The sequence below is a fragment of the Tachyglossus aculeatus genome, chromosome 9, assembly GCF_015852505.1.
Source record: "Tachyglossus aculeatus isolate mTacAcu1 chromosome 9, mTacAcu1.pri, whole genome shotgun sequence".
Lineage (NCBI taxonomy): Eukaryota > Metazoa > Chordata > Mammalia > Monotremata > Tachyglossidae > Tachyglossus > Tachyglossus aculeatus.
The window spans coordinates 37,614,034-37,629,671 of record NC_052074.1 but is presented as its reverse complement, the minus strand read 5'-3'; the positions used below and the strand labels follow the sequence as shown (position 1 = coordinate 37,629,671).

The window sequence follows — 15,638 nt, the reverse complement described above, 5'->3', positions numbered from 1 at the left end:
GTACTATGTGAAGCACTGTCATAGATACAAGATAATCAGATTGGACATAGTTCCCATGCAGCACAGAGTCACAGTCTGAGAAAGCAGGTATTTTATATCCATTTTACAGCTGAGGAAATCGAGGCATGGAGCACTTAAGTGACGTTCTCAAAGGCAAACTGTGGAGCTGGGATTAGAACCTGGGTCCCCTGACTCCCATTCCTGTAGTCTTTCCACCAGGTCAGTAGGCACATTGTGGTGCTTTGTGCTACTTTGTGTTAGTGTGATTAAAATCTCCAGTGATTGTTTCACACAAGTAGCAGGAAATGTTCAGGGATTGGATTCTTGAGAAAGTAAAGATTTCAGTGTATAGAAGCCTTGTGCAGTAGTTCCTTATCTAGTAAAAGGAGAGCTCTATGTGTGTGTGCTTGTGTGTGTGCTCATATGTGTGGCTATGCTCAGTGTACACATGCTCAAACATTAATTCATCAGGAAAGTTGCACTAGAGAAAATATCAGAAGTACATTTGTCCAGTTTTTTTTTTTTCCCTATGACAAGTTGGAAGGATTCTCTGCCACTTTCTTGGACAATTTCATCCAATGGCCTGAGACTTTTGCTGGGCCAGGTCTTCCTAAAAATGCACAAACAAATCCTTTTCTTCAGCGCAGTTTCTCTCCCAACAGCTCTCCCAGGTGATATTTTAATATATTGCTGGTTTGAGTCCCTGTTTTTGTTAGAGCAAATTCCATAGTGCTTAGTGTGGCTAGTGCCTTAATAAAATAAATGCCTCCTGCCTTTTAGCTCTCTGTGCTGGGGCAGAGATGCCTCTGCTGTTGGCAGCCTACAGACTGGTGAGACTGAGCTCAGAGGCAGGAAGAACTCCACCCTCATGGAAGACGTTATTGATCAAGGCATCTGATTTAAAGACAGACATTAACTGTATCACTGCAGGTAGCTTAAAAGCTCCATTAGTATGAAATATGTGCAATTTAGGACTCTTTAAGGTGCTTACGTTACTACTCCTCTTTTGATTCTCCAGTGCAATTAGCTACTTCATTGATCATTTTGACAAAGATCATGGGAGAGGTGAGACATCTCCATTGTCCAGAGAGGTTTTCAGTTGAAGCTGAGGGTAGGGGGTCAGGGTGGGTTAATCCCCCAGCAGCCCAGGGTCTGTGGCTGGAGAGCCTGGAAAGGACCAGACAGTGACTTCTTGCATGGAGATGATGAATTTTCATTCTTTGACTCAAGTTGGACTTAAAGTTCAGAGAGATTTTGTCACTCTGGGACCAGAAGATGGAAACTCCCAGTATTTCCTGGGAGATACTTAGCCCATTTTTCCTTTTATCCTGTTCCTCCTCCATTTCTCCTGTTCCTCTTGCTCCTTTTCTTCAGCTCCTCCTTTTATGCTCCTCCTTCTCTTCCCTCTAGTCTTCTTTCTCTCCTTCCTCCTCCTCCTCCTCCTCCTTCTCATCTGCCTTTTCCTTCTCCCTCTTCCACTTTGATCGATCAAATTTATCGAGTGCTTACTATGGGCACTGTACTAAGCAATTAGGAGAGTAAAATATAACAGAGTTGGTAGGCACATTCCCTCCCCACAATGATTTTACAGTTTAGAGGGGAGACGGACATTAATATAAATGAATTAAGTACAGATATATTCATAAAGGCTGAGGGAGGGGTGAATAAAGGGTACAAATCCCAAGTGCAAGGGTGACACAGATGAAAGTGGGAGAAGAGGAATTGAGGGCTGAGTCAGGAAGGCCTCTTGGGGAAGATGTGCTTTTAATCAAGGTTTTGAAGGTGGGGAGAGCGATTCTCTGTTGGATATGAAGGGGGAGGGAATTCCAGGCCGGAGAGAGGATGTGGGCAAAAGGGTGGAAGCAAGGTTGATGAGATCAAGGTAAAATGAGTAAGTTGGCATTAGATGAGCAAAGTGCACAGGCTGAGTTGTCTCCCTCCTCCCGAGCAACACCCGCATAAGTCAACGTCTCACCGTCGAGGTCACCTGAAGGGTTTATCACACCCATTCTCTGAATGGTCAGCCAAGTAGCCAGTGCCAATTTAGAGAAGAAAAACAGGAGCTGCCAGTCACCAAAGCCAAAACTGTGGGTGTGTAGTGGGGGCAGGTGTCGCCAGAGCTCAGAGGCGGAGGGTGGGCTTCCGAGTGTGGCAGCTGCGGCTCCATGCCAATGCCCGGCGTGGGGACTTGGCTGTGCTGACTGCCGCCTTGGCTACCTCTCTTCCTTCCCCCTTGCCAGCTGGCCCAGCCTGAACCCTCACCACATAACTTCTGTGTTGCTAGTGTTTCTCTTGGGGCCAGCGCAGCCTAGAGTCCAGATCACCTCCTCGCCAGCATCCCAGTCCGTTCACTTTGCCTGTTCTTCCGGGCTCTCTCTGTGGGGGTTTCCACTATGCCCACTCCTCACAGCAGCCAACTCCAGCCCCCACCGGTTCTCCAACAGTCTCATAGTCTCCACTGCGCCTCCTCCATAGAGCCGATCCTGGCCCTGAAGGTCCCGGTCAGCCCCGCGGGGGTCTCCACCACCATGCTCCCTCCAATCAATTAATCAGTGGTATTTGTTAAGCGCTTACTGTGTGCACAGCACAATACTAAGTGCTTGGGTGAGTACAACAGAGTTGGTAATAATAATAACGATGGCATTTATTAAGCGCTTACTATGTGCAAAGCACTGTTCTAAGCACTGGGGAGGTTACAAGGTGATCAAGTTGTCCCACGGGGGTTCACAGTCTTAATCCCCATTTTACAGATGAGGGAACTGAGGCCCAGAGAAGTTAAGTGGCTTGCCCAAAGTCACACAGCTGACAATTGGTGGAGTCAGGATTTGAACCAGGCTTTTTCTACTGAGCCACAGGTTTCCAGAGCCAACCCCAGCTCCTCCGGTCCTGGGTCAGCCCCATGGTTCATCCAGCCCTGGACTCGGCCTCTGTTGTGCATAAACCAGGACTCCCAGACCCTCTTCCTTCAGGCTGGCCATGAATGACCATAATAATAATAATGGTATTTGTTAAGCACCTACTATGTGCTGAGCACTGTTCTAAGCACCAGCGTAGATATAAGGTGATCAGGTTGTCCCATGAGGGGCTCACAGTCTTAATCCCCATTTTACAGATGAGGTAACTGAGTCACAGAGAAGTTAAGTGGCTTGTCCAAAGCCACACAGCAGACAAGTGGCCGAGCTGGATTAGGACCCACTTGCTCTGACTTCCTAGCCTGTGCTCTTTCCACCAAGCCACGTTTCTTCTCAGACCTAGGCCTTCCTCCCCAAGCAGCGTGGCTCAATGGAAAGAGCGCGGGCTTTGGAGTCAGAGGTCATGGGTTCAAATCCCGGCTCTGCCAATTGTCAGCTGTGTGACTTTGGGCAAGTCACTTAACTTCTCCGGGCCTCAGTTACCTCATCTGTAAAATGGGGATTAAGACTGTGAGCCTGCCGTGGGACAAGCTGATCACTTTGTAACCTCCCCAGTGCTTAGAACAGTGCTTCGCACATAGTAAGTGCTTAATAAATACCATTATTAATTAATTAAGCCCAGCTTGGCCTGGTCGTGAAGCCACAGATCACCATCAGTGCAGAATTGGGCCCTTGGTGGCAGTGACAGGAAATGAGAAGCAGACTGGGTGGGTCTCTGAGATACAGTCCCACATGAGCCCGTTGTTGGAAGGGAACGTCTCTATATGTTGCCGACTTGTACTTCCCAAGCACTTAGTACAGTGCTCTGCACACAGTAAACGCTCAATAAATACGATTGAATGAATGAATTCAATCATTCATTGGAGAGGATCAGTGGAGAGTTTCTCTTTGCTCTGATGGCAGGCCCCATGAGGCATTCAACCCCCCAAGAATTATAATTGGCCACAGGCCCTGATTTTCCACAGAGTCACCTTGATGTTCAACACATTGTTCCACTTTCTAATTTCCTTAGATTTGTTGCCATCAATGCCTGGACATGTCCTGGCACAGTAGATGGATGTGACAAGAGGATTGGCTGTTTAGCGACCTTTCTGGGGGACTGGGATTCTGACCATCAGATCCAATGAGAGGTTGGTCCCAGCAAGTACAGGGATGTGAGGGATCCCGGGCCTGCATGCCCCTGCTCAGGTTTGTCCTGGTACCTTGCAGCGAGGTAAGGCAGGGGATCAACGATGGCTCCAAGGAGGCTGATAGGGAACACCAGAGAGTCTCTCCCAGAAAGCAGGGAATCCGCTCAGTGCTGATCTGATGCTAAACCAATTTGGAATGTGTCTTTTCTTGTGAGCTACACTACTCAGCCTGGGGTGGACAGGACAGACCTGTGTTTCTGCTCAGAGCAGTGGTCACTTCGTCATTTGATTCATTCATTCATCATAGCTCTGTTGAGATGCAGCAGGGCCTAGTGGGAAGAGCCCTGGCCCAGAGTGGCAGAACCAGATTTAGAACCCAGGACTTCTGACTCCAAGGCCCGGGCTCTGACCAATAAGCCACACTCCCCCTCCATGAGCAATGCACAGAAGCAGGAAGCAGCCAGAGGGGCAGGGTGGGAGTGGGTGTTGCTTTCCAGACCCGATTAAATATCCGTGTGTTTTGTATGGTCTTTTCCGGGTCTCAGGGAGCAATTCCTGCCGGCTGAACAATGGTGGCTGTTCCCAACTCTGCCTGCCCACGGCAGAGACCTCAAGGACCTGCAAGTGCACAGTGGGCTACCACCTGCGGGAGGACCAGATGTCCTGCCAAGGTAAGGTGGGCCCCGCTGCTCAGCTTGGATGGATCTCATGCTGTTGGCACCATTAGCATCAGTTCTGTTGGCAACAGTGGCTGTATTCTCAGAGAACCTCGTGTTACAGGAAAGTCATGTTCTAGGAACTTTCCATTCAATTCCCCATGCAAACTCCTAAACTGGGGTTAGGACATAATACTTTTCCCCTGCTGCTCATATGATTTTACTGCCCTAAATGTGGCAAAATTGTAGAAGCACAGCAGTCTATACAGCATGGTTTTTCACCTTGACTGATGCTATGCATACATGCATGCTATTTCTCCCCATATCAAATCCACCTGCACAAGTGCATGAGTCAAGCAGAGGCATATCCATTCCATTCCTAGCTTGGGCAATGCCTAGCAGGTAGAAGGCAATCTGCTACAAATCAAAACTCACCTGTGCTGGGCAGTAGCACCATGGGAGAAAGTCGAGGGTGGAGACTCAGGTTTACTGAACGGAAGGAGGCAATGGTAAACTGCTTCCGGATTTTTACCAAGAAAACTCTGTGGATATACTACCAGAATGACTGCAGGTGGAGGTGGGGTGTTTTGGAGAGATGTGTCCATGGCGTTATTATGAGTCAGACACGACTCAATGGCATAAGAGAACAATTGGCACTGATCTGCCCACACTTCACCATTTAGAGACACTTCTCCATCAGAGGCAGATATCATGGTGAGCTTGGATGAAGGGGGAAGGAAAGAAAGTGGAAGCCTCCCCCTCACCCCACCCCATCCCAAGTAATGACCTGTCCACCATTAGCAGAACCGAGCCATCCTTGATTTCGGAGGTTCAGTGGAAGAAAACCACACAGGTTAGGCGGCTTCTACCAAACTACTCCCTATGTTTCTCCTCACCCTGTATCTCTCCACTGCCCCCATTGTGTGATAGAGTTCCCAGAAGCCCTGGACACGTGTGAGGCTTCAGCACTGCTTCACAATGAAATTCGTAGGAACATAATAAGCAAACAAGGATGCTCAGAAATTCCAAAATACTCCATTCTTGGAGAAGTGGGAAGAATCCATTTATGGCACAACTCCATGCTGGTCACCTCTGAGGGTCTAAGAGTGACAGTGAGTTCAAGAATTACAAATCGCCCTGGATTTCTGGGTTGGACTTGAGGCACCATCTGACTGCAAATCCCATTGTCTCCTCTCTGATGGCTTTCTGGTGTCCTCCTGGTCTGTCATCACCAAGCTAATTGTCATCCATTTATGTATCCCCCACAGGTGAGGGGAGTCCCATTGGTGCAGGAGAGGTTTGTGGAATGGGAAGAGCAGGAGATACTGCTACAAGGACCTTACAGTCTGGGGACGGCAATGTGCCCGGGGCAGATCCCTGCACATAGTAGAAAGGAGGCAATGTTCTGTATTCAGGAGCAGTTAAGGAGCATGTTGTTGTCTGCTTGCATAAAATCAGTTCAGTAGCACTTCAACAAGACCAAGGCTGAAGCTCCAACTCTAAGAATCCACTTGGAGAGGGGTGGAAATGGGAAGCGGGGAGATCTCAGGCTCAAAACAGGTGCAGCCAGAGAAGCGTTTCCAGAAGGGGCAGGGTTCTATGGGACAGGTTTCCAAACTGCGCCAAGATGGGCAGGGATCCAGCTTTGTGGGAGCAGAGTGGTGTCTTAGGGCTGAGAAGTTGCCCAGAATCTGAAGGGGAGATCGTTGAGATGTGAGCAATCCAAGAGCAGGTACTCCTGTAGTGGAGAGAAGCAGGTGTCGGAGTCTGTCCAGGGAGCATGGAGAACCCCAAGAAACAGTTGAAACCCATCCTTGTCCTTCTGTACACTGGGCCCAGGGCTCTGAACAAATGCATCTCTCTCTCTCCTGAATGTGGCGTTTCATGGCTCACCATGTTCTCTCCCTCTTAGGTATCGAGTCCTTCCTTATGTATTCGGTCCAGGAGGGGATCAGAGGGATCCCGTTGGAACCCAGTGACAAAATGGATGCCCTGATGCCTGTGTCGGGGATGTCGTTCGCCGTGGGCATAGATTTCCATGCAGGTAAAGGAGGCCCTGGGTGTCCCTTCTAGGCTTGTGTCTGCCGAGCCTCATCCATCTCCCACCAGGGAGCAGGCCCTGGTGCAGGTGGGAGTGAATGTTTTCGGTGGCTGTGCCCAAAATTCTGCTCCTCGGGACCTCAGGCAGATGGGAGAGATGGCATCTAGACCTTGATCTCTTCTCCCCATCCCACTGCTCTCAGCGAATCCCTTTGTACACCTGCCTGCTTTCCCATCACCAGCCATTTTCCAAGTTTGCTTCCTGAATGCTTCCAGCAGTCGGCCAGGCGATGGGGAGGATGTGGCCTGGCCCTGAGAGAGACCCGGCGGAAGTTCCCATTCTGCCCAAAGGCGGCTGTTTCTGTGTGTGGTGGCCGTGCAATTCTCCCAGGGCCCCGGGAAAGTCGTCAAGACTGCCCGAGCTGCCTTCCATATGTATGTGCTCAGGAATTAAGTGCTCAGATTCAGGGGAAGGAAGCCCCGCGGCGCTCCATGGTGTGTTTGTGAATTCAGACTAATCCCAATAAAACACGGGAGTGATCACAAGTTAACCTTGTGGAGCGGAAAGTGTATTAGTTTCAGGTGATTATCTGTGCTCTAAGCACAGGAATTTTCCAGGCCTGATTCGGGCCAAATTGGTTTGAGCGGTGCCAGGGAGGGGCCTGAGGAGATTAAGGCCTACTTAGAGCCTTTTAGCAAAGGTGCACGTTCAGCCTGATGTTAGCTTAGGGAAATGAGACACGTCATCACCTTTGTCTTTGACCATTCACAGTTTTTGCGCAGTCTGCAGAGAGGAATTTATTCATTCAATTGTATTTATTGAGCACTTACTATGTGCAGAGCACTGTACTAAGCGCTTATGTGATCTGCCCCTCCGTTCTCTCTGGGCAGAAGAGGGATGACCTGTGACAGACTCTGGGGGCGAGGAGGGGTGAAACCACAGTCCTCCATTAGCCACTCCCTTAATCAATCATTATTAGTAAACCCTTAATCCTTGCAGGGCACTGTACTGCGTGCTTGGGAGAATACAGTAGAGTTAGAAGACACAATCCCTGCCCTCTAGGAGATTACACTCTTAATAGGATATCAATTAATCAATGGCCTTTACGCAGAATACTGTACAGGAGTTTTGAAGGAGCACAGGCTTGGGAGTGGGTTCTAATCCCACCTCTGCCACTTGTCAGCTGTGTGACTTTGGGCAAAGTGTGTAGGGTTGGTTGTAGTAGAAGGGTAATGAGGTGAGCTAAGAGGGAGCAAGGTGAGTGATTGCTTTAAAGCCAACGGTAAGGAGTTTCTGTTTGATGTGGGGGCAGATGGGTAACTACTTGTGATTCTTGAGAAATGGGGAAATGTGTTCTGAACATTTTAGTAGAAAGGTGATCCGGGTAGCAGAGTGAAGTATGGACTGGAGTGGGGAGAGACAGGGAGGTCAGCAAGGAGGCTGATATAGTAATCCAGGCAGGATAGGAAAAATACTTGAATGGCTGTGGTAGCAGTTTGGGATGGAGAAGAAAGCAGTAGCAGCAGCAACAGATGCTGCAGAGAGCAAATGGTCCAGAAGCTATCGTTTCGGTCTTTTCTGACATGGAGGGATTCTTTCAAGTGATGTTAGAGGGTCTGCGATGAGCAAGCATAGATCCCACAGCCGTGGAGGCCCCTGCCCCGCATAACCCCCATGGAGTCAGGACCCCTGAGGTTTGGTCAGACTCCCTCCGTAACCCATTCCGCAGTAATTCTGAAAAGCCAAGCAAGCTTTCCTCTTAGAATGGAACCATCCAGGTGGGAATGAGGAGAGAGAAGCAAACATCACTAACTGCTGCAGAGGCCTCATGTTTCAGAGGCAGATCTCCCAAACAACTCAAAATCAAATTGTACTGGTGTGTGTCTGGAAGATCGACCCAGGAGACCGTGTCCATCTGTGTGACCTGGGGCAAGTCATTTTCCTTTTGTGCCTCAATTTCCTCCTCTGAAAAATGGGGATTGTGTCTCTTTTTCCTCCTACTTAGACTGTGAGCCCCAAGTGGGACAGGAACTGTAACTGGACTGATTATTGTGTACTTTTCTTTATGCTTAGAACAGAGTTTGAGACATAGTAAGTGCTTAATAAAGAAAATAATAATAATAATAAATAAGTCCACGTCCATCTCCCAGCTACAAACTAGAGGCCTTGGAGGCCCCAGGCTTTCTCTGCCATCCCCATCCAACTCTAGACTACCTCCTGACCTTGCTTTTCATGAGGAGTCCCTGGAACCCTATGAATCAAGCAAGAACTACTCCAGGAAAGTGTGCATATTTCCTTCTCTCTCATCTCTGAAAATCGAAAGCATCTGAGTTAGTTATTTCTGCACAAGCCCACATCCTTGGTCTGCCGTTTTCCCAAGTCTAATCATCTCTTAAAGAAGTTTGAGGTAGAATTTCCCATTGAAATGTTTCCCTTGGATGCTCTTGAAGCCAGATTTCCTGGAACTTGATTTGAAAACCTCTTGTATGAGATGCTGCATTTTTCAAAAACATCTTGCACTGACTGACTCCCTTCTCCAGGGTGGAATGTGGCTCATATTTTTCTGGCTGGTTTATTGTTGGTTTTACATATTCTGTCCCGCGGGGCTCTGCCACCAGCCTGCTGTGTGACCTTGGGCAAGTCACTTAACCTATCTGTGCCTCCGGGGCTTATCTACGAAATGGGGATAAGATACCTGTTCTCCCTCCTTCTTGGACTGTGAGCAAAAGCCCCGTGTGGGACACAAATCTTTGCCAGTGTTTAGTGCAGTGCTGGCTTATTGTAAGTGCTTAATAAATGCCATTATTATTAGTAATACTATTATGATTATTCAAGTTGCCCTGCATCAGATGCCAGCAACTAACTTGCCAGTGATGGTTTATTATGTCACTTAGAGCAACAGTCTAAAAAAAACCTGACATATTCTATTTCAAAGGTGCATTATTTTGTCCTGTGTCCCAGAAGTTAATGGGAGCATAGCTCCTTTTTTTTCATCAATCAATCAATGATATTTATCGATCATTTACTGTCTGCAGAGCACTGTACTAAGCTCCTGGGAGAGGAGCTAGTAGAGTCAATAAGCACAGTCTCTGCAGTCCAGGACCCTACAGTGTAGTGAGAATGATAATAATAATTGTGATATTTGTTAGTGTTTACTATTTTTGAAGCACTGTATTAAATGCTGGAGTATATATGATATCATCAGGCCCCACAAGATCACAGTCTAAGAGGAAGAACAGGTGTTGCATCTCCATTTTGCAGATGAGAGAACTGAGGAATAGAGAAGTGAAGTGACTTGCCCAAGGTCACACAGCAGGTAAGTGACAGAGCCACTGGTTCCCAGACCCATGCTCTTTCCACTAGGCCACACTACTTCTAATAATAGTAATAGTGGTATTTGTTAAGCATTATCCAATTGTCAGCTGTGTTACTTTGGGCAAGTCACTTAACTTCTCCGGGCCTCAGTTATCTGTAAAATGGGGATTAAGACTGCGAGCCCCCCGTGGGACAACCTAATCACCTTGTAGTAACAATAATAATAATAATAATAATGGCATTTATTAAGCGCTTACTATGTGCAAAGCACTGTTCTAAGCGCTGGGGGGATACAAGGTGATCAGGTTGTCCCACGGGGGGCTCACAGTCATCTTCCCCATTTTACAGATGAGGTAACTGAGGCTCCGAGAAGTGAAGCGACTTGCCCAAGGTCACACAGCAGACATGTGGCGGAGCCAGGATATGAACCCATGACCTCTTACTCCAAAGCCCGTGCTCTTTCCGCTGAGCCACGCTGCTCCTCTTTGTAGCCTCCCCAGCGCTTAGAACAGTGCTTTTGCACATAGTAAGTGCTTAATAAATGCTATCATCATCATCATCACGCTATTCTGCCTCTACAGTCTACAATTTGAAATTCATAACTGAAAAGCTAGCTACTGTCCAAAAATAATCCCCCAACAAAACCTCCAAAGGCTCTGGGGTCATGCCCTAAGTGAGATTCAGACCGAAATCCAATCACATCCATGGCTGCTTTCCTCCATTGGTTTCCTGCTCCAGCAGCGAAAGTCGAGTTTCTCTAGAGAAGGAGAGAGCTGAATCCTCAGTTTATGTCCAAACACGAATGGCTGATCGACTGCATTCCTCCCTCCTGGCTCCTAGGGTTCAGTAATGGTGAAAGCAAATCAGAGAGCAATCATCTCCCAGACTTCTCCGGGCACTCCAGCGGCACCCTGTGACGCAACTGATTAGGAAGATGGTCAGGGCTGTCAGAGGAGATAGAGATTACATTGAAACTGTTATATTGTTAATGATAACCTTTTCCAGATCTGGAAAGGATCTTTTTTCCTCCCCAGCTGCTAACGACGTTGCCTTTATTATTTCAGGTACTTCTGTGAGCGGGGAGTTAGCGTTGTGGGACTGAAAGGGATGGGTTGACTGAAAAGATGAGTGATGCAAAGACATTTTCAGGCTTCATTCACAGATGCTAACATGTATGTGTTTAGCAATCAGTGGTGTTTATTGAGCACCTACTGAGTGCCCAGCACTGTATTAAGTGCTTGGAAGAGGACAAAACAACAGAGTTAGTAGACACGGTAGCTACACACAAGGAGCTTTTAGTCTATACGTAGTTTCTTCATCTTGTGTCTAGGGAGATTTCCAATTTTTGCTGTTTGTGACTTTTTTATGGTGTTTATTAAGTGCTTACTATGTGCCAGGCACTGGGGTAAATAGAAAGTTGGACACTGTCCGTGTCCTACATGGGGCTCACATTCCTAATCCCCATTTTACCGATGAGGTAACTGAGGCCCAGAGAAGTGAAGTCACTTGCCCAAGGTCACACAGCAGACAAGTGACAAAGCCTGGATTAGAATCCAGGTCCTTCTTACTCCCAGGCTCATGCTTTAACTACTGGGACAAACTGTTTCTCCTAAGATATGTAGCTTGTAGCTTAGAGAAACAGTGTGGCTTAGTGGAAAGAGCACGGGCTTGGCAGTCAGATATCATGGGTTCTAATCCCGACTCCACCAGCTGTGAGACTTTGGGCAAGTCACTTAACTTCTCTGTGCCTCAGTTACCTCATCTGTAAAATGGAGATTAAGACTATGAGTCCCAAGTTGGACAACCTGATTACCTTGTATCTACCCAAACACGTAGAACAGTGCTTGGCACATAAAAAGAGCTTAACAAAAACTTTCATCATTATTACTACTATTATTATTGACATATAGCTTGGTCCTCAGCAACAACCGCATGTATGCATGTGTGTCTCCCAGTGGAATCTGGTAGCTGTGGACACAAGAACAGTGTATGTTGGAAACAGCTCTTCCCAGAGCTAATGGTGAATAGATGGAATCCCTTCCTCTAGAAAGTTATACCAGCCAAAAATATCAGATGGTTCAAGAAGGGCTTGGATAAGTTCACATACAAATGGTTTATGATGAACTAATGAAGGGAGAGTCAGAGATGGAGATTAAGTCAGGGGAGTTGGATGGTCCATGCTGGGACACTGGGGAAGAATCAGGGGTGTTGGGTGATCCATGCTGGATCCCTAGAATCAGTCACATTTATTGAGTGCTTACTGTGTGCAGAACACTGTACTAAGAGCTTAGGAGAGTACAATAAAACAGACACATTCCCTGCCCACAATGAGGTTACAGTCTAGAGAGGGAGGCAGACATTAATATAAACGTTAGAGATATGTACATAAGTGCTTTGGGGCTTGGAGGGGGGATGAACAAAGGGAGCAAGTCGAGGTCTTGCCTCCCCCTCTTTCCTCTCCCCCTCGTTCCCCTCTCTATCCCCCCCGTCTGACCTCCTTCCCTTCCCCACAACACCTGTATATATGTATATATGTTTGTACATATTTATTACTCTATTTTACTTGCACATATCTATTCTATTTATTTAATTTTGTTAATATGTTTAGTTTTGTTCTCTGTCTCCCCCTTCTAGACTGTGAGCCCACTATTGGGTAGGGACTGTCTCTATATGTTGCCAACTTGTACTTCCCAAGCGCTTAGTACAGTGCTCTGCACACAGTAAGCACTCAATCAATCAATCAATCAATCAATCGTATTTATTGAGCGCTTACTATGTGCAGAGCAGTGTACTAAGCGCTTGGGAAGTACAAATTGGCAACACATAGAGACAGTCCCTACCCAACAGTGGGCTAACAGTCTAAAAGGGGGAGACAGAGAACAAAACCAAACATACCAACAAAATAAAATAAATAGGATAGAAATGTACAAGTAAAATAAATAAATAAATAAATAGAGTAATAAATATGTACAACCATATATACATATATACAGGTGCTGTGGGGAAGGGAAGGAGGTAAGATGGGGGGATGGAGAGGGGGACGAGGGGGAGAGGAAGGAAGGGGCTCAGTCTGGGAGCCTGGGATCAATCAATACAATTGATTGATTGATGTGACGCAGAAGAAAGTGAGAGAAGAGGAAAGGAGGACTCAGAGAAGTCCTCTTGGAGGAGATGTGCCTCCCATAAGGCTTTGAATGTGGGGGGGAGACTAATTGTCTGTTGGATTTGAGGAGGGAGAGCATTCCGGACAGGAGATGGTCCTGAGGTTGGCAGTGCGATAGATGAGACTGAGGTTCAATGAGAAACTTAGCATTAGAGGAGTGAAGTAGGGGGGCTAGGTCGTAGTAAGAGGGGGCAAGGTGATTGAGTGCTTTAAAGCCAATGGTGAGGAGTTTCTGTTTGATGCGGAGGTGGATGGGCAACCAATGGACCTTCTTGAGGAGTAGGGAAAGCAGTCAGGGATGGAGAGGGGAGGGTCAGGAGTGTAGGATGGCTCTTCCCTCATCTTAAAGGTAGGTGTCGAGCAGAGCAACCCAGCAAAAAGATCCTCCAAGCATCCTGGGAGCCATGGGCTAGGAGAACCAAGAGGCTGACCAGGAATGGGGTTGCTTGTTATATCTGCTGGCATTTTTGCATTTATTTCTTTATTGGATAAAATTGATGCAAATTTGATTTCTTTCCTCTACCTCAACAAGTGCCCAGTCTTTATTGAGTTTGTCTTAATTTTGTAATAAATATGCTGCTTGTTTCAATAAAACCTTGTTCCCTTTTCCAAACTCATATGGAAAAATGGTTTTCTGATTGTGAGCTCTTCAGGCTCATTTGAACAGAGCCTTGTGCTGTCTGCTTTTATATATGCAAAATCTTACTAGGTAAGCAATTACTATGTGCTTGCTGGAACATAGTAAGCAATTAACAATACCATAATTATTATTATATGCAAATGTATGAAGCCCTTAATAGTGAATTCAGTCTTCATTTGGAATTGGTTGTTAGGAATTTTCTCCATTGATCCACTCCCAGCATTCCAAATGGAAACTGGAAGCTATGGGATGAGAAAACTAATTAGCATCCATCCCTATCCCTCCTAACTACCCTAGGAGTTCCATTTCCACCCTCAAGTCTTCCCATTGCTAGGTTATTTTCATCTCAGGATTCAGAAATGGAGTGGGTGAGACCAGGCCGCCCCTTGTCCTTGCCACAAAGGTGTCTTGGGAGAAGTGGGGTGGCCACCATGATGAAAAACGGATGACCACAGTCTCCCAAAGGAATGTCTTGGACAAGATGATCCCTTCAGCACCTAGGAATCTGATATCTTCTCTTGGGTGAGGAGGAAGGGGAAGGGGGGGAAGAGAGAGAGAGAGAAAGTAATCTGAATGTCCTATTATATATTCAGTAATTATGGTTTACAGCACTACTATAGCATAGTGGATAGAACACAGGTTTGGGAGTCAGAAGGTCATAGGTCCTAATCCTTCCACTGCCACTTGTCTACAGTGTGACCTTGGGCAAATCACTTCACTTCTCTGTGCCTCAGTTCCCTCATGTGTAAAATGGAGATTGAGACTGTGAGCCCCACATGGAACAGGAACTGTGTCCAACTCAATTTGCTTGTATCTACCCCGGCGCTTAGTGCAGTGCCCGGCACAAAGTAAAAGCTTAAGAAATAGCATCATTATAGGTATTATTATTATTATTAGTCATTTAATGTCCAAATTGGCCCCAAAGAAGTTATACCCAACCCAATGCATCCTAAAGGCACCAAAGAGACACTGCTTGGAAGGAGGGGCCATGCTTACTTAAGGAACAGTGAGGGGCCCTTTTTGTTCCCTGGAGAACTTACGGTTCTAGATATTGAAGTGGAGCTGTTTTTAGCATCACAGTGTCTCACACCGATCCCATTTAGGATCCGGCGGCCAGCCAGTTGTGCGAGCGTTTCTGACTTGCTGCGAAAAGAATTTGCAAGGCCCAGTGTGTGGGTGAAGATTTTTCAGCAGGACACCTTAAGGGGGTTAAAATATCCCAAGCCCTGGCAGCCCACGATTTGATTTGATCTCCTCACAGGGTGGCGATCTCGGTGATTTGTTGTTATAGGAGAATGGCCCATTAGAGTTCGTATTGATTGGCTTGCCTCAAGATGAGAGCAACAAAGAGGATTCATTAGTGGTTTATTACTTTTATCCCGGGCATCAGGAACCTAGTACAAGGGCCCTTGCCGGGAGCTAGTGAGCGATGCTTAAGGGTAGATGGGAGGGGGTGGCCCAGGTGACTGCCCATGGGAACCGAGTAAGCACCAGACCCCTTCTCCTGTTTCCTCTTCCCAGGGCCATTGGTGTCTTCCAAGACTTCCCTCTGGGCTGAACTCTTTCCAGGATCTCACTGCCAACCTCTTGCTAACTCCTCCCCACTGGCCTGGAACGCCCTCCCTCTTCATATCCATCATCAGCCCATGTCATCCCCCTGGCCTGGAATGCCCTCCCTCCGCACATCCGCCAAGCTAGCTCTCTTCTTCCCTTCAAGGCCCTACTGAGAGCTCACCTCCTAAAAATAATCTATTTTTGATGTCTTTCTCCCCCTCTAGACT

The 15,638-nt window shown here is 47.1% G+C and overlaps 1 protein-coding gene across 1 annotated transcript in view; it reads left to right on the top strand.

The window, feature by feature from the left end:
• Positions 1 to 15,638, top strand: part of LRP1B (LDL receptor related protein 1B) — a 564,327-nt gene that overhangs the window by 375,303 nt on the left and 173,386 nt on the right. The window contains exons 34-35 of the mRNA XM_038750885.1: positions 4,588 to 4,713; positions 6,611 to 6,742. Coding sequence (XP_038606813.1) covers positions 4,588 to 4,713; positions 6,611 to 6,742 — 258 coding nt within the window. The remainder of the gene's footprint in view (positions 1 to 4,587; positions 4,714 to 6,610; positions 6,743 to 15,638) is intronic.